Source organism: Apodemus sylvaticus, chromosome 14 (genome assembly GCF_947179515.1).
Source record: "Apodemus sylvaticus chromosome 14, mApoSyl1.1, whole genome shotgun sequence".
Classification (NCBI taxonomy): Eukaryota; Metazoa; Chordata; class Mammalia; order Rodentia; family Muridae; genus Apodemus; species Apodemus sylvaticus.
This window is the reverse complement of record NC_067485.1, coordinates 59,967,710-59,991,183: the sequence shown is the minus strand read 5'-3', so window position 1 is coordinate 59,991,183 and position 23,474 is coordinate 59,967,710. Positions and strand designations below refer to the sequence as shown.

At 39.8% G+C, this 23,474-nt stretch overlaps 1 protein-coding gene across 1 annotated transcript in view; it reads left to right on the top strand.

The window, feature by feature from the left end:
• The window catches only part of Gpr158 (G protein-coupled receptor 158), a 407,492-nt gene extending 386,919 nt beyond the window's left edge, over positions 1-20,573 (top strand). Inside the window, exons 8-11 of the mRNA XM_052156881.1 lie at positions 8,917-9,055; positions 15,247-15,352; positions 17,995-18,141; positions 19,104-20,573. Coding sequence (XP_052012841.1) covers positions 8,917-9,055; positions 15,247-15,352; positions 17,995-18,141; positions 19,104-20,573 — 1,862 coding nt within the window. The remainder of the gene's footprint in view (positions 1-8,916; positions 9,056-15,246; positions 15,353-17,994; positions 18,142-19,103) is intronic.
• The last annotated feature ends 2,901 nt before the right edge of the window (positions 20,574-23,474 follow it).

The following is a 23,474-nucleotide window of genomic DNA, read 5'->3' as shown; positions in this document are numbered from 1 at the left end:
AAGCCTCACAACTAGATACAAAACCAGTTAGACTCACTGAAGAAAAGTTTCTAGTCAAGCGTTCTTTTCTGAATGCAGCTGAACTCAATTGTCCATCATGGGCACTTTTCACAATGCCTTTAAAAGATTTGCCATATTGAGAAATATGCCATTCTGTGAATTTCCTATATGATTGCTAAAAGAAAATATTAAAAAGAGCTGACTTTCTGGGTCTAGTTAAAATGTATCATTTCTCTATGACCTGACAGTCTAGAGATGTAGACGTTCCAGGTCAGGTCCCTCACTGTAGAGCTTCCATACTCAGAGCACAGCCAGCCAAGGTACTCTTGTAATACACTTTACTCTTTAGTGCAAACAAACAAACAAACAAGCAAGCAAAACACCAACTGATAGGTGGCACTATCAAGGACATGTATACATTCTAGTTCATGATTACATGATTAGAATGGTGTTAGATACACATGTCACACCTCAATGAAGACTTAGGAAAATATTGAGCTATGTCCTCAGTTTCTTCCAGAATTTAGGTTATGCAATTCAAATGTGGTACAAAGTGACATAATTGTGGAATGTTTTTCTGTCTTTTCTTATCTAGTAAAATTGCAGATAGGAAAAGTCTGATATTGGCTTCACTTTCTCTTCAGTTTTCCTAGGTATTCCAGCTGTGAAACACCACCTCCTTTTACTAGTATTCCTATGAAATAATGACTTCCCCCAGACAAGGGCCTTTTGCAAAGTCCACCAATGGCTTTGGACATGCTTTGGAGCATGGCATCCCTTTGGCTATGAATTTTGATTCACCAAGTTTAAGAGGCATCAGGGTACTTATATCACTCAATGGTGAGCTTGCTATACAAACATGAGACCTGAGTCCATGTTCCCAACACATGTGTGACAGTCTTGCCATGGCTGTGTTTCTTCTAATCCCAGTGATAATCCCAGGGAGGTGCAAACAGGAGGATCCTTGGTGCTTTCTAGACACAACCAGGGTAGCTGAGTCGGTTAGCTCCACATACCATATAAGACCCTATCTTTAAAAACAGAATGGGAGAGGAATGAAGAAGACAACCAAGTGTTGACCTCTGACCTCCATTCACCACCCCTCACACACATGCACACACACACACACACACACACACACAAGGCAGGGAGGGGGAGAAAGGCAAGGATAGAGGAATGGGGATGGGGAGAGATGGAAAGAGAGAGAGAGAGAGAGAGAGAGAGAGAGAGAGAGAGAGAGAGAGAGAGAGAGAGAGAGAGAAGAGAGAGAGACTGTGTACAGAGCCATAAGTTAAGAGATATAATATGCCCCTGTACACGTTCCAGTGAGGAACTTTGAAGTATAGATTTCAGTGAATTCTGATACCGATTAGCTTCCTGTTCAAAATACCTTGTGGTATCTTTTCACAACAGGAAACATGATCTTTAATTTCCTCTCCTCTTCCTTATCCTCCTTCCTGGTAAGTTTTAAATTAGTGAAACAGACAATGTGTTCTGTAATTTAATTATTCCTATGCAAATGTTTAGAAGGAAAATACAATTACTCTTTTATTGAGTTACATAGAGAAATCCCAAGGTAGCAATTGTTTCTACGGATATCCTAGAGCCTAGGTATCATTCTGGCAAGTAAGTTAATGAGCACTGAGGAAAGTGAGTTAGACTTCCTCCCATCTGACTCAGAGCAGCATTCTTGAGTTAGGTCCCATATATAAATTTTCCTTTATTCTAATACACCATATGCCTTAATTCCTGCTTCAGTGCATGCCTCAGGTTTTGAAATATGGTTTTCATTTCCAGTAAAAGGTAAAAGCTTGTCCTAGATTACACTTCACTAGAAACCTTTTAGTCTGGCTTTTAGGCTGCCTTTTCGAGGGTTGCTCATGTGTTTTCAGAACAATTGGAACAACGTTTTGTTTTTACTGATTGCCTTCTATAAAACATACTTCTACTTAATTGAACAACAGTCAGTTATATAGTATCAAGAACGTAAAGCTAAAGAAAGTATTGTGGCCTTAATTTTAGGCGTTATGGAGCAGGGACAGGAGCATCTCCGGGGCTCACTACCAGTGAGAGACAGGGTGTCTAAGGAAAGATACCCAGTAACACACATGGAGGCAAACATACATGAAAACAAAGACACAAACACATAATGAATGATACTACCTTGATCAGGACTGAAGGGACATGGAGAAATAGTTAAGATGGCGATGATGATCACCACTTCTAGGACATTTCAGCTTTTCTTCAGTTTTGTTGCCCTACATGCTGCATAAGACCATGTGTTGCAACAAAAAGAAAGAGGACCAGGTCAGCCATATGTAGTGACCTACAGTACTACAAATTGGGAAGTTGAGGCAGGAGGTCTTCAAGTTTCAGTTCAGATTTGGTGACATGGTGAGTTAGCTGGACTGTGTAGGGAGACTAGACCTCAACAAATGAAGAAGGTGGGTGTACATTTTAGCTCAGTTTTTGGAGATTTGGGTCTTAGGCCAGTTAGCTTATTACTCTTGGGTCTGTAGAAAGATAATACATTATAGTGTGAGCCCATCTCAGGGAACTCACCTATCTCATGGCATCTAGGAAGCAAAGGAACAGAGAAGGGTCTCATGATGTCCTTCTCCGAGGCTTATCCCTAATGAGTATACTCTCCACCAAACGCCTGTTCTTGTAGCTTCCACCATCTTCCATGGTGCTGTGAGCTAGAACAAAGCCTTTAACATATGAGTACACCCCGTAATAACAATGCTTAAGTAACACATACAATATTGGAAATAGAAAGAACATTCTAAAAGACACAGCTCACTATACTAATCCTAACCTTGTTCCCTGAAAGTTTGTCAACTTTCTGTCTCATGATGTCTGGGATGTGTCATAGGCTCTGGTGTCTCAGGTTCTCTTAGAGCTTTCCTGCCTCTGTGAATCACTGAAATTTGCAATATATATGCCAAAAATGGGGCGAAATTTTATTTTTAGTTAGTTTACTAGTTTTTCTGTTTTATTTGTTTTACTGGAGATTCAAGGATGGTGTAAAGAAAACTAATTCACAATCTAGAGATATGAGAAGGAAAAGAGGAAGTAAAAGCCAGTGTGAAAGTGTTTGAGAATTCAGAGAGCTTCCTGGCAATGAGTGGGTGGGTAAGAGAACTAAGCAGTCAGGTCATTACATGATCTGCTAGTGTTTATATGGACAGCTGTAGGACCTGGTAGTGTAGGTGTGGTTATCCATATGTGAAGTTAGTGTGGATAGCCATATAAACTGTTTGTTCGTATTGGTGTGGATAGCCATATAGACTGTGTTGGTGTGGACAGGCACATAGAATGTTAGTGTTGGTATAATAGCCATAGAAACTGTAAGTGTTGGTGTAGATAGCCAGATAGACTGTTGGCGTTGGTGCCATATAGACTGTTAGTGTTGGTGTGGATAGCCATATAGATCATTAGTGTTGGTGTACTTGGTTATATAGACTGTTAGTGTTGGTGTGATAGCCATCTAGATTGTTCATTTTGGCACGGTAGCCATATAGACTGTTGGTGTTCATGTGGATAGCCATATAAATATATTCTTCATTGATCCAATCAAATTTTTTGGACCCCAACTTAGAAATTGCCTTTCAGAAATTCTCCTCCAGATTCCTTCAGCAGCCACTGTTGCATTAATAAAATGTTCACAAGCATAGTAAATTTATAGCATTTATCTAGCACAATTCTTGGCATATTCAACAGATATAGACTATGAAATCAGATCAATGGAGGACACACAATGTGCTTCTAAATAGAATTCTAATCATTACAATCTGTTCAACTCTAATGAATATAGTAATTTTTAACATATAAGTGACTGCTGCTTCATAGATTCATTTTGAGTGCTCTGTTTATTCCTCTCTTAATAACTGAGCAAAAGGAAACTGAGGCCTGGGATATAATCTAGAGAGAACTACCTAACAGCCAAGGGCTCTACACTGCTGCTCACTGAGTGCAAGGGAAGTAGGTAGGGTTATTGCAGGCAAGTCCGATAGTTCTGCTGTGGCATGCAGTTCCTTGCTTCAGAGTACTGAGACATTCCTGCCTCTTGGGTCCAGCTGTGAGATGTCATATATTATGTACCTGCGTTTGGATGCTTCTCTTAATAATGATTAACACACATAGGTTAAGACAATTAGAATATCAACAGCTCACCCTGTACCACTATGTGGCAAACACAGACAAGCAGGAAGCCTCCCATACTGCGAAGACACACATAGCCACTTCTAACTGCGTCAGAGTGCCCATGTTCTTTCCATAACCCATATGACATCATACTTTAACCAAAGGAAGGAAAGACAAGACAAGCAGCCAAAATACAAATTTTATGTGCTTGTTGAACCCCATACTTCTAGAATTTTAGATAGTCTCAAGAATTTTTTCTCATTTTATGAGTATGAATGTGGTACATATGTGGGGGGAGTAGTGTATATGTATTTTGTTTGTATGTTTACATGTGTGGGGACACACATTTTTGCATACTAGTAGAGGTCCAAGGTTGGTGCCCAGAATGTCTCTTCAGAGTGTTTTCATCTGAATCATTGAGGCAGGGTCTTTCAAACACAGAGTCACCTTGCTATGGAGATGGGGGGAATCTCTTGTCTCTTCCTTCATTTCCAGGCTGAAATTCCAGTTAGACCTTTCACACCTACCAGACATTTAAGGGGATCAGAACAGCTGCTGCCCTCTTGCTTGTGTGGCAAGTGCATTAACCAATGTGCCCTCTACCCATCCTTAATCACAAGCATGACTTATGCTGTTTGATTTTATATTTATAGTGTCCTCTGAGCTGTCAACTCTGGGCTTCTCCTGGTAGAGTCACAAATGCTTTCTACTTTGATCATAAATGAATCTAAGTGAATTGGATTTCAAGAGGAAAGAGGGCATTAAAATAAATACTTGAGAAACAGTAAAACTCTATATATTTTATTAATAATGTATTTATGTCTCCTATTTGAAGTCATTTGATGTAGCCAACATGCGTAGCAGGTTGTTAACAGAGGAACCTTAGTACCTTGGTAAGAGCCACCACAGTTTGAATGGTGTTTATACTTTGATGCTGTTCTTTTAGGCTTGATGGGAGTCCTCATATCATAAAGGACATCTTTAGTGTCTCAGAACTAATACTGACTCTTCTCTGCTTTCCCTGGCCTTTTGAAAAAGCAACTTGGAATAATCTTCATTCTTAATTGTTAATTTTAAAGGACCATGGTACTTCAATATCATTATTTCTTATAGATTGAAAATAAAACACATCATTTTTCTTTAAACTGTATTTGGGTCTTTAAATGTAGAGGCAATTCCTTTTTTAACTACACTCCTTCCTCCTGTGGAGATCATTTAACACAAAAAACTATTTTTGAAAGCAGAAGCCCAACACATATTTCAACTCCCACGTAATATCTGCAGAATTTGGTAACATCTGCATATTTTCTCTACTAATTGTAGTGTTAGTCTGAAGTTAATTATATGAAACTGATTTTTTTTTTTGCCTAAGCACAACTTTTATATATCACATTTAGTTTAATTGGTACTTTGAATAATAAATTGTTTTCCATTGAGAGTGTATCGTTTGATATTGCTAATGAAATGATTTTAATGTTTAGCTTAGCTATTATGTGAAATTTTATTTTGTCTTGTGTTTTTAAATATGATTCTCCATTGTGGAATTCTAATTAAACTGATGACTACCTTTAAAATCATCATTATGGTGATATATAAAAGCACTTCAGTGACCAGCAGCAAATCTACTTCATCAGGCAATCCACATGAGCATCCTTCAACTATAGCAGAGATCCTTCTGTGTGCTACAGTTGTTTAGAAGAATGTATGCATTTCACACTCTTTTGTTCCAAATGTAATGATACACATGTTGTATGAGCTGATAGTGCTCACTATTGTTAATAATGATGCCCATCAGGTTTCCAGGTCATTTGTAGTCCTCTTAAAGAATAAGTGAGGCAAAATAAATTCTTCACAGATTGCCCAAGCCAAGAAGACTCATGGATCAGGAAGCATCAGGAACAAAGGTGGTTATAGGCTTTGCTAGAAGAAAGAGCACAGAAGTTTTATGGACCAGGAAGAGGAAGAAGGCCCTACCCACACAAGAGCTTCACAGAGTGTGTAGCCATTGAAAGAAGGAGGATCAGTTTCTCTCAAGGATAAGCCTCCTGATAGGTTGCCCAATCCTAAATGGCCAGCCCTAAACACAGTTCTATGTGGGCAGCGCTAACTGGGTGTGCATTTACATATATGCAGAACAAGAATCATAGAAGAAAACACCATTATTTTGAGAGGGAGAACATTGGGCGAGTTATAAAAGGTGTAAGCGGGAGAAATTGTGAAAATATAGTGTGGTTTTACAGGAAATTTCCCCAAAATATTAAATTTAGTTTTTCCATAAAAAAGAAGAAAAGGAGTTGGAATTAGGAGTAAGAGAAAATTATCAGTGGTATCAATAATATAAATGAGAACTCAGAAAGAGGTTGGTCCTTCTGTGTACTTGCACATGCACTGGTTTATGTGTGCATACCACTGCCTAAGTGTGGAAGTCAGAAGACACAGTGCAGAAGTCAGTTCTCTCCTTCCACCTTGTGGGTTAAAGGAATTGAACACAGATAATCAGGCTTTGTGGAGAATTTTTACCTAATGAGCCATTTTACAAGATGGAAAAGATCAATCTCAATAGTGTTCAGAGGACGAAGGGAGAGTGGGTCAGCTCAGAGAGCTTATTCAGGGAGCACAGTGGGGATAATACCTAGTGAACACTGTGATGTCATGTTATGGGGAGCCATGGGTACCAGGATGAAGAATGCAGATGTGGAGATGTAATTGATGCCCATCAAATAAATGGCTGCCCAGGGACCAGACAAGAAATGAGTGCCTAAGATGTAAATAGACAAAATGCAGGAACACAAAGTAGTATGGGTACCTAACATGAAAGTGGTCAGCAAGGATATGTTGAAACCAAGAGCCTGTTTATCCTGCAGGAGGACCCTTGGAATCTTTTTGGGACAGGAATCATTTCTGTTGTTTCAAATATTTGAACAAATATTTCAGTAGAAATGTGAATAGGTTAACACAAAATCATTAGCAAACATTTATTTAAATTCTGGTTTGATTAAAACGGAGTTTCAGAATGACTTGCCTACCTCTGTTGTGGTGAGTGAATAGAATATGATAGACTCAGCCAGCAGGCAGTTATAGAGTCTTAGGGTAGATAGACTCAGCCAGCAGGCAGTTATAGAGTCTTAGGGTAGATAGACTCAGCCAGCAGGCAGTTATAGAGTCTTAGGGTAGATAGACTCAGCCAGCAGGCAGTTATAGAGTCTTAGGCAATGAGCATGGAGCTATGAATACACATGATTGCTTAAAATGTAGAATGTAAAGGACTCCCAGGCTTCAAACTTGGTGACAAAGGTCATGTGGTGTTATTAGTGTTGGGAAAGGAAGTAACCTATAAAGATGGTCTCATCTTCTGCCCTACACCTGATAGTGGCTGGGGATGGTGTTCACACACACAGCCTGCAGCCATCCAACTGAATAATTCATTTACCTTAAATCTCATTGAGGATTTTATGTGAAGTTTATTTTATTTCTTTGGCTTTTTTCCATGTCAGAGATTTAAGCATAACCCCTGGCGGATTGGTTTATTTAAAGGATTTCCAGTAATTGGAGTACTGTCTAATGTTTAAATTATGCTAGAAATAAGCTTGAATGTGGGCAGAGAGAGAACAGCTTGCCTTATGGATGGACAATCAGTGCTTTGAATGGAGATCAGCATTTCAGGTGCAAGGTTACATCTGGGTGACCTTGTATGCAGGGTGTCTCCGTGGGATAACTGTGGCTCTCAGTAGTTAAATGCAATTTTTCAATAAGGTCATGTTACTAAGAGAGATGAAGTGGGTTAGTCCAAGTGGCTTCAAATTGCAGTGCTCAAGCAGGCTGTGGTATCACATGCCTGTAATCCCTGGATTCAGGAGATTTGGGATGGAGGTAAGATGCTGTGTTTTAAAAAGAAAATAAGATGAAAAGAAAAAAGAAAAGAAAAGGAAAAAGAAAAAATAGAAATGATCAATTTGCAAACCTGACAATGAGAAACTTATTATTTTAAAAATGTAGAGTTGTAAACTGTGTTAAGTGCTTTTTGTAAGATAGCTCATCTAGTTAGTAAATATCCCCTACATGTACACTTTATGAGCCTCCTTTTCCTGGTGAAGAAACTATGGCCCCAGAGGGTCAGCCCATGCCCTGAGGCTGGGCTGAGTTACAGAAGAGAGGCAGGCTCAGACTCAGGCACTCTTAGCTGATACATTGTGCTTGCCCCTCCTCTGGCAACAAAGGTCCAATAAGGTGATTGCAGATTTTGTGACTTTTTCCATAAGCCACCCACGAAAGATAAAATTTCTGTCATGTGTAAAGAAACAATGTTTCATTTGTAAAATATGCCACCAAGTGTTTAGCAACCTGTGCTCCCACATTTCTGGAAGTGACTATTTTTACTTCCTGAATTGGGTTGTTGCAGCAGGAATTCCATTTCAAGAGGCTGTGTAGGCTCCTGAGTTAGGACCCAGACTCTCTGGATACCACAAAGTTGGGTTAAGAATGGGAAAAATCATTTCACAGTCATGGTAGAGAATAAAAACCATGTATTAACAAAACAACAAGAATATAAATTGTGTTGTAAACAAGGGAAGCAGCAGAGGAGACCTCTGAAAATATATACCCCTAATAAAATTTAAAAATTAAAGGCATGTTAACATCGTTATCTTTATGTGAATGGAACTTTACAAGAATCTAAGATTGTTTCTATAACAAAAGGCATGTTGAAATTAAATTTTCTAGTTCTTTAACCTATGAAGCCAATGAGGACTTGTTTGTTTGTTCCTCTCACAGCTGAATTTGTATTCCTCTTGTGGGGCATTTATCTCTGCTATGCAGTGCGGACTGTCCCTTCAGCGTTCCATGAGCCACGCTACATGGCTGTCGCGGTTCACAATGAGCTCATTATCACGGCTATATTCCATACAATTAGGTGAGTGGTCCTTGGCAATGGTACAAAACCTGTTGTATTTGTGCTGTGTGTTATGATTTAATTTAAATAGCAAAACTTGAAAAGACGAGTAATAGAAATATTTAAGAAGGATAATGCTTTATGAATACTGGATCGTGGCAGAAATGGCAGATGGTTCTAGCTGCTCTTATTCTCTTCGAATGGGTTTTCTTTCTTCTTACTTCATTTATTTTGTGGATTAGTTCCGTGTTAGTATAATATGTAAACCCACTTTCAGGATACTGTGGGTTACTGAGTTACTGAGATGTAAAACAACACATACATGTGCGATAAAATAGCTATAGGTACTCACCCCTATTTATTCACATGTAGTATGCTGGTCTAGACTTCGAAACTCTTAGTGCTTAGACAACTCATGTGTGGGGGCTCTACTGAGTTCTGCTCAGTTTGATGACTAGATTGTTATGCATCATTGCCTGGCATCCTCCTGCCTTTAGTGTAATGTCTTTATCAACTAGCTATTGGTCTGTGATTGTCTCACATATCTCTACAGCAAGGGAAGGAAGGAGGCAGACTTGCCAAATGAAACAGTGTGCATCTGACTTCTAAGACCTTTACCATGAATCATAATTAAAAAATGAGATGAAAATCTCAGGGGTCAGATAAAAAAAGGAATCCCGATATTTTATCAACAACCAAAAAAAAAAAAAAAAAAAGTCATCCAATTGCTTGAAAAATACTTAAAATTAGGATACATTTAGGACTGCATCAGAAATGTTGAATGTCCTTGTCCTGATGAAAGGGTTAGGGTTCATTCCCCTGCTGACATTCAGGCTGGAGTTAGGATGGAACAGGAGGCTGGGGATGGGTAGAAGTTTCTCTGAATGCTTGCCCCTCATTTAATAAAAACTCAGAAGCCACTAGCTTCTGCCTTTGGGAACCAATGATGCCAGAGAAAAGTTGACAGTTCAGACAGCTGCAGTTCTTAAACTTGTAAACAAAAAAGGAGGTCATCTACTGTCCAGTAGCCTTGGACACCCTTCCAGGTCAGGAGTCAGGGGAACTGGCCCAGCTTTGTCCCTCTGCGGCTAAAGAAATGGAGAAATAAAAGATGAGAAGAAAATAAAAAGTTGTTGGAAAGTCGAGGAGAACAGAATATGAGGTTAAAGTAAAGCCAAGGGAGAAAGCTTTTTTCCCATTAATTAATGAGGGGGGAACTGGGAAAGAGGAAAACATTGGGAATGTAAACAAAGAATTAAAAAAAATGTATTTACTTACTTTCCATCCGGACCACAGCTCCCCTCCTCCTAGTTCCCCCTTCACATACCTCCTCTCCCATACCCCATCTCCTTCCTCTGATAAGGGGGGAGCCCCCCTGGGTACCAACCCACCCTGGCACATGAAATCACTGCAGGACTAGCCACATCCTCTCCAGTTAGAGATCCACAGGCCAGCAACAGAGTCAGGGACAGTCCTTGCTCTTTGGTTGGTGGTTTAGTCTGTGAGTCACCTAAGAGTCAAGGCTAAAAAGGTTTTGATTTCTTTCCTTATTTCTTCCTTGACCAAAGTATCATTGAATAGAGCATTGCTCAGTTTCCATGTGTATGTGGCCTTTCTGTTGTTTTTGTTGCTATTGAAGACCACCCTTACACCATAGTGATCTGATAGGAGGCATGGAATTAGTTCAGTCTTCTAATATCTGTTGAGTTCTGTTTTGTGACCAATCATATGGTCAGTTTTGGAGAAGGTACCATGAGGGGCTGAGAAGAAGGTATATTCTTTTGATTTAGGATGAAATGTTCTATTGATATCTATTAAATCCATTTGGTCCAAAACTTCTGTTAGTTTCACTGTGTCTCTGTTTAGTTTGTGTTTCCCTGATCTGTCTATTGAGGAGAGTGGGGTGTTGAAGTCACCCACAATTATTGTGTGGAGTGCAATGTGTGCTTTAAGCTTTAGTAAAGTTTCCTTTATGAATGAGGGTGCCCTTGTATTTGTAGCCTAAATGTTCAGAACTTAGAATTCTTCCTGGTAGATTTTTCCTTTGATGAGTATAAAGTGTCCCTCTGTGTAATTTTTGATGACTCAGAAAACTGGGCATAAAACTCTACCGGAGGACCCCACTATACCACTCCTGGGCATATACCCAGAGGATTCCCCAGCATGTAATAAGAATACATGCTCCACTGTGTTCATAGCAGCCCCATTTATAATAGTCAGAAGCTGGAAAGAACCCAGATATCCCTCAATAGAGGAATAGATAGAGAAAATGTGGTGTGTTTACACAATGGAATACTACTCAGCTATTAAAAACAATGAATTCATGAAATTCTTAGGCAAGTGGGTGGGACGATAGAATGTCATCCTGAGTTAGGTGACCCAATCACAAAAGAACACACATGGTATGCACTCACTGATAAGCAGATATTAGCCCAGAAGCTGGGAATACCCAGGAAACAATTCACATATCAAATGATGCCCAAGAAGAAGGAAAGAGAGGACCCTTGTCCTAGAAAGGCTCAGTGCAATAGTGTAGGGGAAAACCAGGACAGGGAAGTGGGAAGGGGTTGATTGGGGAACAGAGGGAGGGAAGAGGGCTTATGGGACTTTTGAGTAGGGGGGGGGGATCCTGGAAAGGGAAAACCATTTGAAATGTAAATAAAGAATATATTGAATAAAAAAAAGAATACAGGCTAGTTGACTTTGCTGGAAAATTTGTCCCGACTAAAATTTGTTCAGGGACAGGGGATGGAGCAATGACTGAGAGAATGGCCAGCCAATGACTGGCCCTACTTGAGACCCATACCACAGGCAAGCACCAATCTCTTACACTACTAATGATACTCCATTAAGTTTGCAGATAGGAGTCTAGCACAACCACCCTCTGAGAGGCTCCACCCAGTAGCTGACCAAAACAGATACAGTCAAACATTAGACAGAGCTTGAGGAATCTTGTGGGAAGGATTGAGGGACCTGGAGGGGATAGGGAAAAGGCTTCTTAAGACCCCTGAGACTAGAGTACTCAAATCTGAGGATGTCCTAGGTCCGGAATCTGTGACAGCACAGAGCATAATACCTTGTCATGGTCTCATGGGATAGAGCTAAAGATTACCTTCCAAGTGATGTAACTCTTAGTTATTAGTCTCCAGAATGTCAAGCTTGTAAGACTTGAATTAACAAGTGTGCTTCTCTGTAACTAGCTGCAAGTCAAATGTTCTATTTACAAGCCACATAAAAGTTCCTCATAGGTGCTTTTCCAGACCTGCTGTTCTTGCAACAGGACTAAGGAGTGAAAAAGCCTTTCTTTTGCCCCACAATAAGCTGCCAGCTTTTATAGAAACAAATTGTTCAAACTTTAAAAGCTCAAAGAAGTTGCATAAATGCACCTGTCTACTTTAGATGGTCTCATTTGGTTTTATCACTATGTGATTTTTTAATGGATTTAGAAATGTAAACCAGGTCAGATCCTTTCATCATCAGACAACTAAATTGATTCTTCAATAAAATTTCAAAGATATTTTGTTAAAAAGGTAACACAGTCACTATGTTAAAAATGATAAAACAGTTAAGAAAGAAGTCCATTCAAATTCCCTAAAGATAAGCACTAATAACACAGTAGTACACCACTCTGAGTATCTTTATGTATGTGAATGTATTTGAGTAATTACAAATTTGGGGATCTGTATGGCCAGAAAGACGAATGAAATTGTAGTTTCACACTGCAGATTCACTTTACATCCTGATCACAGCCCCCTCCTCCCAGTCCCCCTCACATATACCCTCCCTCATGACCCCTCCCCTTCCCCCCTGATTATGGGGGAAGTAGATCTATAGATCAGTAAATCTATAGAACACTGACTTAGAGTTTGGGCGGAGGAAAGTAATAGAAATAATATTTAAAAATCAAATATTTTTAAGGCCCTACTCACACATGGAATCAATAATGCTGATGCTTGGTAAAGTCCCAGGAAAAGATCAATAGTGAAAATTTTAATCACAAATAACCATTTTAGTCTTTTTTTTCTTCAATAAATCCTGTTGACTAAGGGTCTGGCATTAAGAGAGGCATGCCATCAGTATAATGTGTTTTTTTGTTGTTGTTCTGCTTCAAATATGTTTGCACATACATGTGTGTGAAAATTTATCATGCACGTGTTCACTTTCATGCTTAGAAAATGGGGAGATTATACAAAAGTAAACTAATTTCAAAGAACTAACTCTGAAAAGATAAGTGAGCACAGGACCCCCTCTGCCCTAGTCCTTTACTGACTCTGAGAGCTAGCACAAAGCAACCCTCTAGGAATCTACAAGACCCTTTTTGTTTGCTTTATTTTTAAGCACAGTTTTCAAATATTGCTGTGCTCCCGCGTTTTATATCTATTTTTGCAAAGCTGAAACACCATTTTAATGTTGAAGCTTTAAAACGACTACAAAATTGCTTTTCTCGAGATATTTCCAGCCAGAACTACAACCTGGCAGTGACTTAAGGCTGATTAAATCAAAAGTAATTAATGTCAGTATTATTTCAAAGTACTATTTTGGAAAGTCACAGTTTTCACTTAAAGTGTTTGGCAACACTCCTCCTTCCAGATATAGAAGATGGTTGGCTAAGCAGAGCACATGCATGTGTTGGTCTATGAGATAGGATTTCCCTTAAAGCAGAGGCTTAGAGACAAATCCAGTGCCACTGATGTGCCTTTCTGCCCCAGAGATTTACAATGGCCACTAAATGACTGCATGTTTGTCATTTTCCTAAGGTACATCATTTACACATATGCACATGGAAATACATGTCATGCATGCCTTAGAGACTGTCGTCTGCTGCTTAGGACAATCCCATTACAATGAGTTTTAGAAATTTCACATGACCCAAGACGGAAACATCATGTAGAAAACTTTATCACCTTGTATAAAGTACACATTAAATACATTCTAAACACTGGTAAGGCTTACGTTTTTGCCCCCAACTGCCTACAATTTCAGCTCTTGGGAAACCCAATACACTTCTGCCCTCCCCAGGCTCATGCCTATAGTCACACTAACATAAATGACAATAAAATACGTCTTGATAATATGAAAGGTATTTGTATGCTAACTTTTAAAACTTTGTTATATATCATTGAAATAGGATTTTATTCTCCAGTTTCTAAAGCAGTACAACAGCAGATTGAGCATTTGGGAATACACAGTGTTGTGGAAAATTATAAGGATTATAACTACAATAAGAGCTTTATAAGAACATGCCTGGTTTGGGCATGAGGATGAGTCCGTTGATACAGAGCTGTTTGTGCATGCACATGGGAGTTTAGAGGCATTTTAGAGTGGACGTCAGAACTGAATCTTCCTTACCAGCCTGAAGAAGGGCTCTATAAAGCCCTCAATTGGAGATATTCTAAATACTATATTATAAATTATTTAAGACAATTTAACAATTTTTTAAAACAAAGCTTAATTTTAAAGGTTTTCTCTTGCTGGGTGTGCTGCTCAGAGTTAAAAAAAATATTTATACAGTACAGAAGAGTTACACACACACACACACACACACACACACACATACACACGCACACACACACGCACACATGAGCACATGCACACACACACACACACACATACACATACACACGCACACACACACGCACACACGAGCACATGCACACGCACACAGCACCACAAAAAAGAGTGAAAATAAATAAGGGTAAGTGAAGAAACATCTCAAGGGTTATTAGCCCATTCATTTATCCATTACATTGTCACAATTTAAGGTTTTGAGACTACTCACAAAGACAAATAAGTGAATAATTAACTATTCCTTTCCTGCCTTCATTTCAATTGTCCTAAAAATAATGTTAGAATATATACAGATGTGGCTTTTAACTTAATTTTTCTGAACTACCAGTCCTTAGCTACTGTCTTGACGTGCATTCTTAGCTGTATAGAATCAACGTATAAATGTATATCATGTTAATACATGCCAGCATAAAAAAGAAAAAACAACAACACAGTCAATATGTAGGTGCCCCATTAAAAAGAACTTTACAGTCCTTCCAACCTGAAAGTCATTTACACCTTTCTTTTTTCTGTGATGAAAAGACGTGCTATAGATACAGCCCTTTTCTTTTCTCTAAATACACTAAGAGGAATCATTTCCCAGAATGCTGCTGTTTGAAACAAATCTCTATGTTGACTGCTAACATGAAGAACACTCCTTACAGATTCGTGCTCGCCTCGAGACTTCAGCCTGACTGGATGCTGATGCTGTACTTTGCACATACTCACTTGACTGTGACAGTCACCATTGGGCTGCTTCTGATCCCAAAGGTATTCTCCTAGCATTGCATTTGCCCTTGCCAGACAATTGTCTGAAGAAGCATGGAGTTATTCTTCTTAAATTACCTGCCACTATGGGCAAAGTGTAGAGGTTTGCTTGATGCTCCAAGATTATTTATTTTCAGCATTCCTTCTCAAGAAAGTGAGTGCTGGTTTTGCAGTGGGGAGGGGATTTATTCATCTTTTGTGTAAGTAGAAAGAAGTGAGTGTGAAATTACCTATCGAGAAAGGTATATAGTGGGATATTCTGGTTAAGATTTCCCTGGGCTTTCAAAGGGAATTGGAGTAAAACATTCCAGGACTCAAAAGATGCCGATTCTATCCATTACCTTAAACTAGCTATATGCTGTAACATCAGCCAAGGTTCTTGTCTGTGTTCCAGTTTCCACAGAAATAAATCTCAGAATAAAATTAGATGACATCAGAGTTTGAGGTAAAAGTAGATTATACAAGTTATAACATTATAATTATTATCACTACTGTTTTGTTGTATACAGAGAAGCATGGTATTAGCACAGCCAAACACAGAGCTGCGGTTTCTTGTCCTTCAGTCCTGGCCTTATCTCATATTACATGCTTAACCTTGAGGTTCAACCTGCTTGAAAAATAAAACAATTGCAAGCAACCTAAAATTTATTTTTCTGCCTTCCTGAGTTGTGTCAACCAAACACAGTGTTTTCATAGGTGGCTCTGTGACTGTAGTTTATCTAAGCTCTTTAAAACTTTGTAATACAAATTATATATTTATTAGATAGACAGCTCTCAGACTGATCCTCCCATAAATTATTACTGATCTACAAAGAGAACTTCAATCGATGTCTACCTTGTACATAAATGTTCACAGAACCATTATTTATAACATCCTCAATGTTTACCAGCTAGTAAATGTATAAGTAAAATATGGTATATTTTACAATGGAATATTATTTGTCAGTTAAAAAGGAATTTAATGCAACCTGGGGAAGTCAGGTGTCAGTGAAAGACTTACCTATACAACTCTGAGAGCTCAAATTATATACAAGAATCCATGTTTTGTTTTGTTTTGTTTTGTTTTTTTAAAAAAGGTCATGGGCTGGAGAGGACTCAGTGGTTGAGAGCACTGACTGCTCTTCCAGAGGTCCTGAGTTCAGTTCCCAGCAACTACATAGTGGCTCACACCATCTGTAATGGGATCTGATGCCTTCTTGTGTGTGTCTGAAGACAGCTACAGTCAGTGTAGTCATGTAGATAAAATTAAATCTTTTTTAAAAGTCAGATATAGTGGTATGCAGTAATCTCCATGCAAGTGAGAAATACTGTCTCAAAAAATAAGTAACCAACAGAGAAACCCTGTATCTAAAAACAAACAAACAAACAAAGCACAACCACACAGTCATGCCCATGGATCAACCACATAAAGGCAGTTGCTCAACTGAGCCTCTATTCCCTGTGTGATCTAAGTTGTGGCAACTTGACATAAACAAACCAGCACAGCTGGCTAAGCTGTGTATCATGAAATCCTTTGTATCATGAAAGAAATGATCCATTAAATTTATATACAAATGCACTCGGAAGATGACTCAAGATTCTAGTCCCAAGCAATACTCAACACAACATTGTGCACAAACTTGAGTTTCACATTGCTTTTCTTTACATCAGTGTTCTCACTGTTGGTGATGATTGTCCAAGTCTAGGGAAGCTGTCTCAACCCAATCTACTAATTTCTAAAGAAATATTTGAACTACTGATAAGCAGGTACAAGAGAATCCATGCTTTCTAAACTCCTCTCTCAATTTTTATAAGATCATTTATGTAATGTTTAAGGTATGGCTAACTTGACCCTCCTTCTCTCAGTCACTCACCCAACTCACTCTTCCTGAATTCAATACCTAAGGAAAATTAAAGGCAAGCACTAAATAGTGCCACATGAAAATAATCAAAATGAGATAAAGGGGAACTGATAAAATAATATGCTTGAAGAGAAATCTGTAAGGTCAGTGAATTTTTTCATTCTAATTTAAATACCATCCTAGGGAGATATCATGAAGACATCCTGTGCTCTGTAGGGTGCCAAGTAGACCCCAAGAACCACTGATGACCCATGTGTGTCTGCGATCACAAATCCTGTCCACTGTGTCCTGAAAGATTACTTTATCTAAAGCTACATGCAAGAGCTAGAGAATCACTTTCCTGTCTCTAGTGCTAATTGCGTGTATAGATGAATAAATTCTTACTGAAGTAGAACAAGTTTTATACTATAGAACATTATGTGAAAACAGTTTTTATGTATACATAAGTACATCTAATTGCTTTTCCTGGGGAGACTTTCTTAGAATCCTTTTACTTTTCTACTTCATTTTCATTTTCAAATAGCAAATATATCATGGAAAATGAGTAAAGTCTATTAACACTGGGAGCCCAACAAGGAAACAAGGGTTGAACTAGATTGAAAGGGTCAGCAGAGTTATGTTGCCAGACACACTGCTCTAGCACACCCCCAGAAGGCTAATCACAAAATGGTAACAAATTATCAGTATAGTTTGTGTGTGATTCCATCAAGATGAAGAAATAAAGTTCGGCTTGGCACCTTAGAAAGTGCTGCGCTCTCTAACCATGGGTTGATGGCTACATCTCACACTGTATATCTGTTGCAGTTTTCACATTCAAGCAATAATCCCCGTGATGACATTGCTACAGAAGCATACGAAGATGAGCTGGACATGGGTCGTTCTGGGTCCTACCTGAACAGCAGTATCAACTCAGCCTGGAGTGAACACAGCCTCGATCCAGAAGACATTCGAGTAAGGCCATATGGACGTCTTCCTTTTCTCACATTAGTTCAATTTATACCACTGATACAATCATGTGCAGATTCAGGCATGTGTGTGAACTCTTGTTTGTATGTTTAAAGGAAAAGATGATGTCTGTGAGAGACTGAAGGGACCACTGAAGTACTACCACTGTCTAGAATCATGTTATACTTGTGCTGCACAAAACTGTCTCAACAATTACTCTTGCCTTAGTCACACTTCCTAATCATGGCTGGCATGATGGACACACATGCTTTAAAAAGTAAGACCACCCTGTGAGCAGAGAGGCTGCCTGATTTAATATGATGTGTAAAAATGGGCCAGCCTCTGAAGGAAGAAGTTGCTGTAGACTACTGTTTCTGAGTCCATCTTCTACCAATTAAGAATGTATCAATGGCTCCATGATGCTTCCAACACCTCATGGGGCTACAGTTCAGCAGCAGTTAGGATGTTGGGTTTTGTTAGAGTCTGAACTCTCAGTCTTGACAACAGATACTGAAAACTCCAAGTCCTTGCTTTGATCCATGAAGCAAAGGCAAAACCTATGATTCATAGATTAAAATTCATGTCCTTTTTAAAGATTTATTTATTTATTTTATGTCTGTGAGTACTCTATCTGCATGCACACCTGAATGCCAAAAGAGGACATCAGATAACATTATAGGTGGTTATGAGCCACCTTGTGGTTGGTGGGAATTGGACTCAGGACCTCTGGAAGAGCAGACAGTTCTTTTAACCTCTGAGCTATCCCAGAATTCGTGTCTTAAAGGCCAGCGATTATATAAGAAAAGAATCCACAACATTACTAGAAAATTAAGAACAAGTAGCAATTGGTGAATGTCATTTACAATTGTCTGAGAAAGTCCAATCTTGTTTTTTATAAACACGACCAGGCTATTTTCTGTCCGAAACACTAAATCTGTGTCTTTTTAAATATCCTCTTGTCCTGGCAGGATGAACTGAAAAAACTCTATGCCCAGTTAGAAATATACAAGCGTAAAAAGATGATCACCAACAACCCCCACCTTCAGAAAAAGCGGTGCTCTAAAAAGGGCTTAGGCCGGTCCATCATGAGGCGCATCACCGAGATCCCTGAGACAGTCAGCAGGCAGTGCTCCAAAGAAGACAAGGAGGGCACAGACCACAGTGCGGCCAAGGGGACTGGTCTTGTCCGGAAGAATCCTACTGAGTCCTCAGGGAACACAGGGAGACCCAAGGAGGAGTCCCTGAAAAACAGGGTCTTCTCTCTCAAGAAATCCCACAGCACGTATGACCATGTGAGAGACCAAACTGAAGAATCCAGCAGCTTGCCCACGGAGAGCCAGGAGGAGGAGGCCACTGAAAATTCAACCTTGGAGTCACTGTCAAGTAAAAAACTGACACAGAAGCTCAAAGAGGATAGTGAGGCCGAGTCCACAGAGTCGGTGCCATTGGTCTGCAAGTCAGCCAGTGCTCACAACCTCAGCTCTGAGAAAAAGCCCGGGCACCCACGCACGTCTATGTTACAGAAGTCGCTCAGTGTCATTGCAAGTGCCAAGGAGAAGACACTTGGGCTGGCTGGCAAAACCCAGACTTTAGTTATGGAAGACAGAGCTAAGTCCCAGAAACCGAAAGATAGAGAGGCAAACCGGAAGTACTCAAATTCAGATAACACAGAGACTAAAGATTCTGCCTTCCCAAACTCCAGTCACAAGGGGGAGCTAAGGAAGCCCCAGAAATCTGGGATTATGAAACAGCAGAGGGTCAGCCTCCCCACTGCCAATCCTGATGTGAGCTCCGGCATCACCCAGATAAAGGACAATTTTGATATTGGAGAAGTGTGCCCTTGGGAGGTTTATGACCTGACCCCCGGTCCTGTGCCTTCAGAACCAAAAGCTCAAAAACACGTATCAATCGCGGCTTCTGAAGTGGAACAAAACCCAGCTTCTTGTTTGAAAGAGAAGTCCCACCACAAGCCTAAGGCAGCTGAAGGTCTCCACGAAGCCAATAACAAAAACATAGACAAGACAGAGGTGTGCCCCTGGGAGAACCACGGTCAGTCTCTTTTGGAAGATGAGGATCGTCTGATTTCTAAGACTCCAGTTGTCCCAGGGAGAGCCCAAGAGGAGACTGGAAACCAGCTCTACACAGCCAATATGTGTGCTGGGCAGTATGAAGAACTGCCTCCCAAAGCCGTAGCATCAAAAGTAGAGAATGAAAATCTCAACCAAAGGGGAGACCAGGAGAAACAGACATCTTCCTCTGTGGATATAATTCCTGGCTCCTGTAACTCAAGTAATAACTCCCATCTGCCCTTAACATCACGAGCTGAAGTGTGTCCCTGGGAGTTCGAGCCCCTAGAACAACCAAATGCTGAAAGAAGCGTAGCTTTACCTGCCTCCTCTGCTTTAAGTGCAAATAAGATACCAGGGCCTCGGAAATAGGAGGTCCGGGACACTTTCAAAGTGTACCACCCTGGGAAGAAAGGGGGTAACCCCGAGTTTGATAAAAAAAAAATAGATCTGAAAATCAAAAGTTACCAAGGAATCTTTCTTAGCCTGGGGAAACACGGCACATGGTGCGGTAGGGTGAAGGCAAGGGCCAGAGAAGGCCAGAACAAGGCAGTTATGAATCATACGAAGGAAGTCCGATTCCACCATGAAAAGCCAGGACAACGCTGGGGGACAGCTTAGCATTTCAGCATGTTTAAGGGACATTGCCCTGTCCGTCTTTACACATGGGATTGAATGGTTCCAAGCAAGCTTCACCAGGAGGCATGGAAGACAGGCATGCATTTTAAGACGGGAAAAACTTAGATACATGTGACTGTAATTCTAAGTAGCCTACTGAAAAGACCTTCATTACCTATTTAACCTTGGTAGCACTGCTAATTTAACGCACCCCGATACCTTTTATATACACGACTGCACTTGTTTTCTTAAAATCTATGTTCTAGTACATTGTTGTGTCTCATATTCAAGCATTCCAGATTGTATAATTTTTGCAAATAACTTTGATAGTATGTGACACAACACATTATGCAATCTGCAGCTACTCAATTTGTCATCAAAACCTACCAAATACCTGCTATCATCTATCAAGTGTGGTTGATTCTTGGAGTACAGTAAGCATTCTCTGGCTTAGGAAGCCATAAGAGTTATGATGAAAACCTTTAGTTTGGGCTGTGGTTTATCTAGTGAAGTTGGGTTTGACTCTTTTGTTTCCCATCATGGTTTGTTGTAATGTCTTCATGTTTTAAAATATAAGTTGAGTTGCTTGTTTTACACTTCTTGTAGGGACTCTGAAGCTTTATTAATCTTGGAGATGAAGTGGTCCTGCTTAGTCACGTGTTTCAGTAAGTTAAGGACAACTTATCCATTGTTTGTTCCAAGTCAGAACTAAATCACCCCCAATGAATCATCCTTAACTCTTTCAGTATTTCACATTAGCATTTCCTAAGAAAGAAACTGAATGAGGAAGCTATGCTGTGCATTGTTACCAACAGAAGGGCCAACCCTAGGAGCGACTTAAGGATGAGAGCACACTGCAGGTCCAAGAAATTGCCTTTCATGACAAATACAGAAAGGTAGCTCCTAATAGCACTTTTAAGGGATTATTTTTATAAAGAGAAAAATTAATGATAGCATCAAGACCATTGTATGGATATATTTTTATTATGCATACTGAAAATATGATATTTTAAATTACCTTAAGCTATTTATTCTCATAAACTTTTATTCATTGCTTTACCTAGGTACAGAACCTGCTGGGCTCAAATCCCAAAGAGATTTTATAACTTGGTTTACTCAAAGCCCATAAGTGATATGGGTTCTTTATGCTCCCCAGTACCAGAACTTACAAGTCCTTCAAACTGTCCTGGCAAGCCACCTAGCTCAAACAATACAAAGCCTAAGATGGGTCTGCATCTATCAAAGCATCTCTTACAGAACTTGCTGCATTCCATGCAGATCTCTAGCTTAAACATCCTGAGCTGCTGACGTACCTCTAAGGATTGCAGTCTTGAAATGAGACTCTAAAATCCAGGCACGTTTTATTTAAAGATGAATCACTTAAAACTACAGCCCAGGCTTGATTTTTCTCCCATCATAAACACTAAACAACCACTTATGCGACCAAGACATTTCCAACCAAAAGTAAAACTTTGGTGAGCAACCAGGAGAATTTGCTAGGAGGATGGCAGGTGGGGAGAAGGCTCAGAAGGGAGATACCAGGCTGTGCTTATACTTTGTATCTATCATCAAACTTGTCTCAGTGTTTATTTTTGTATTCAGGAGTAAGCAAGCACTTGAGGAGTTGGCAGAGCCGGGCATGCCCGATCGCTTGCTTCATTCATTACTCAGGTTGGTGGGGTAGGTTTGGAAAGCTATAGAGGTTTTATTGCTAACTGCTGCCTTCACTGATCCCTGTCATCCCCGACTTTCCAATCAAAGCCTATCTACTCTGTAACTTTAGAATCCTATTCTGAGGAGCATTTGTGAACTTGGCTTAGAGTTTGTAGACTCATGTACCTGTTTCACTTGTGTCTGAGATCTGTTAGTACTAGATTTGCCTCTGAGAACTAAGCAGGCAACTGCCACTGACTTCATTGCACTTTAGGATGACCCTGCTTGACATGGGGCTCACAGAAGATTTGCCAAATTATATCATAGTGACAGTCTGCCCCGCCCCTATAGATTACTCTCCACCATCACAAATCAGCACAAGTAACTAGGGTCTTTCCTAGAGCTTCATCTTCATGACTCATCTGCAGAAGAAATGGAACTCCGTCATTCGGGAAGCTCTTTTCCCAGTCTGAGAACAATAGAAAGTGCACACAGTGTGAAGGTCTCACAAACATTTGCTAGGTTGTCCTTTCAATGCATGTGCAGGCTGCGCCCTGTTGTTGTTTTAAGCCAGGGTTTATAAATAAGTAGATTTATATCCGTCTTAATAGAAGTGTATATTTTATGCAAGAATTAAATGCTTTACAACATAAATTATTACTCCACCTCTCGTAAGCTTCGGTGGCAATACAGATTGAAGCCCGACAGTTGTCTTGTACTTGCTTCCCAGGTTTCTGCATGCGAGTGGTGATAGGTAGGACTGACGACACACTGTCTTTGCCTTCTAGCGCTTAGCAGCCAAGAGTTGTAGAGTCAACAAAGCTGTAAGTCTCTTCACTTAACCTGTGGTTCTTCTAAAACTATTATCTGAATCTACAGCATCCCACCATGGAATATTTGGTAATTTATGTTGTGATGTGTTGCAGCATGTAAATAACTATAACTTCTCTGCAATAAAACATTTATATGAAAGTTATTGGTGTGTCCATCTCTCAAAAGTTG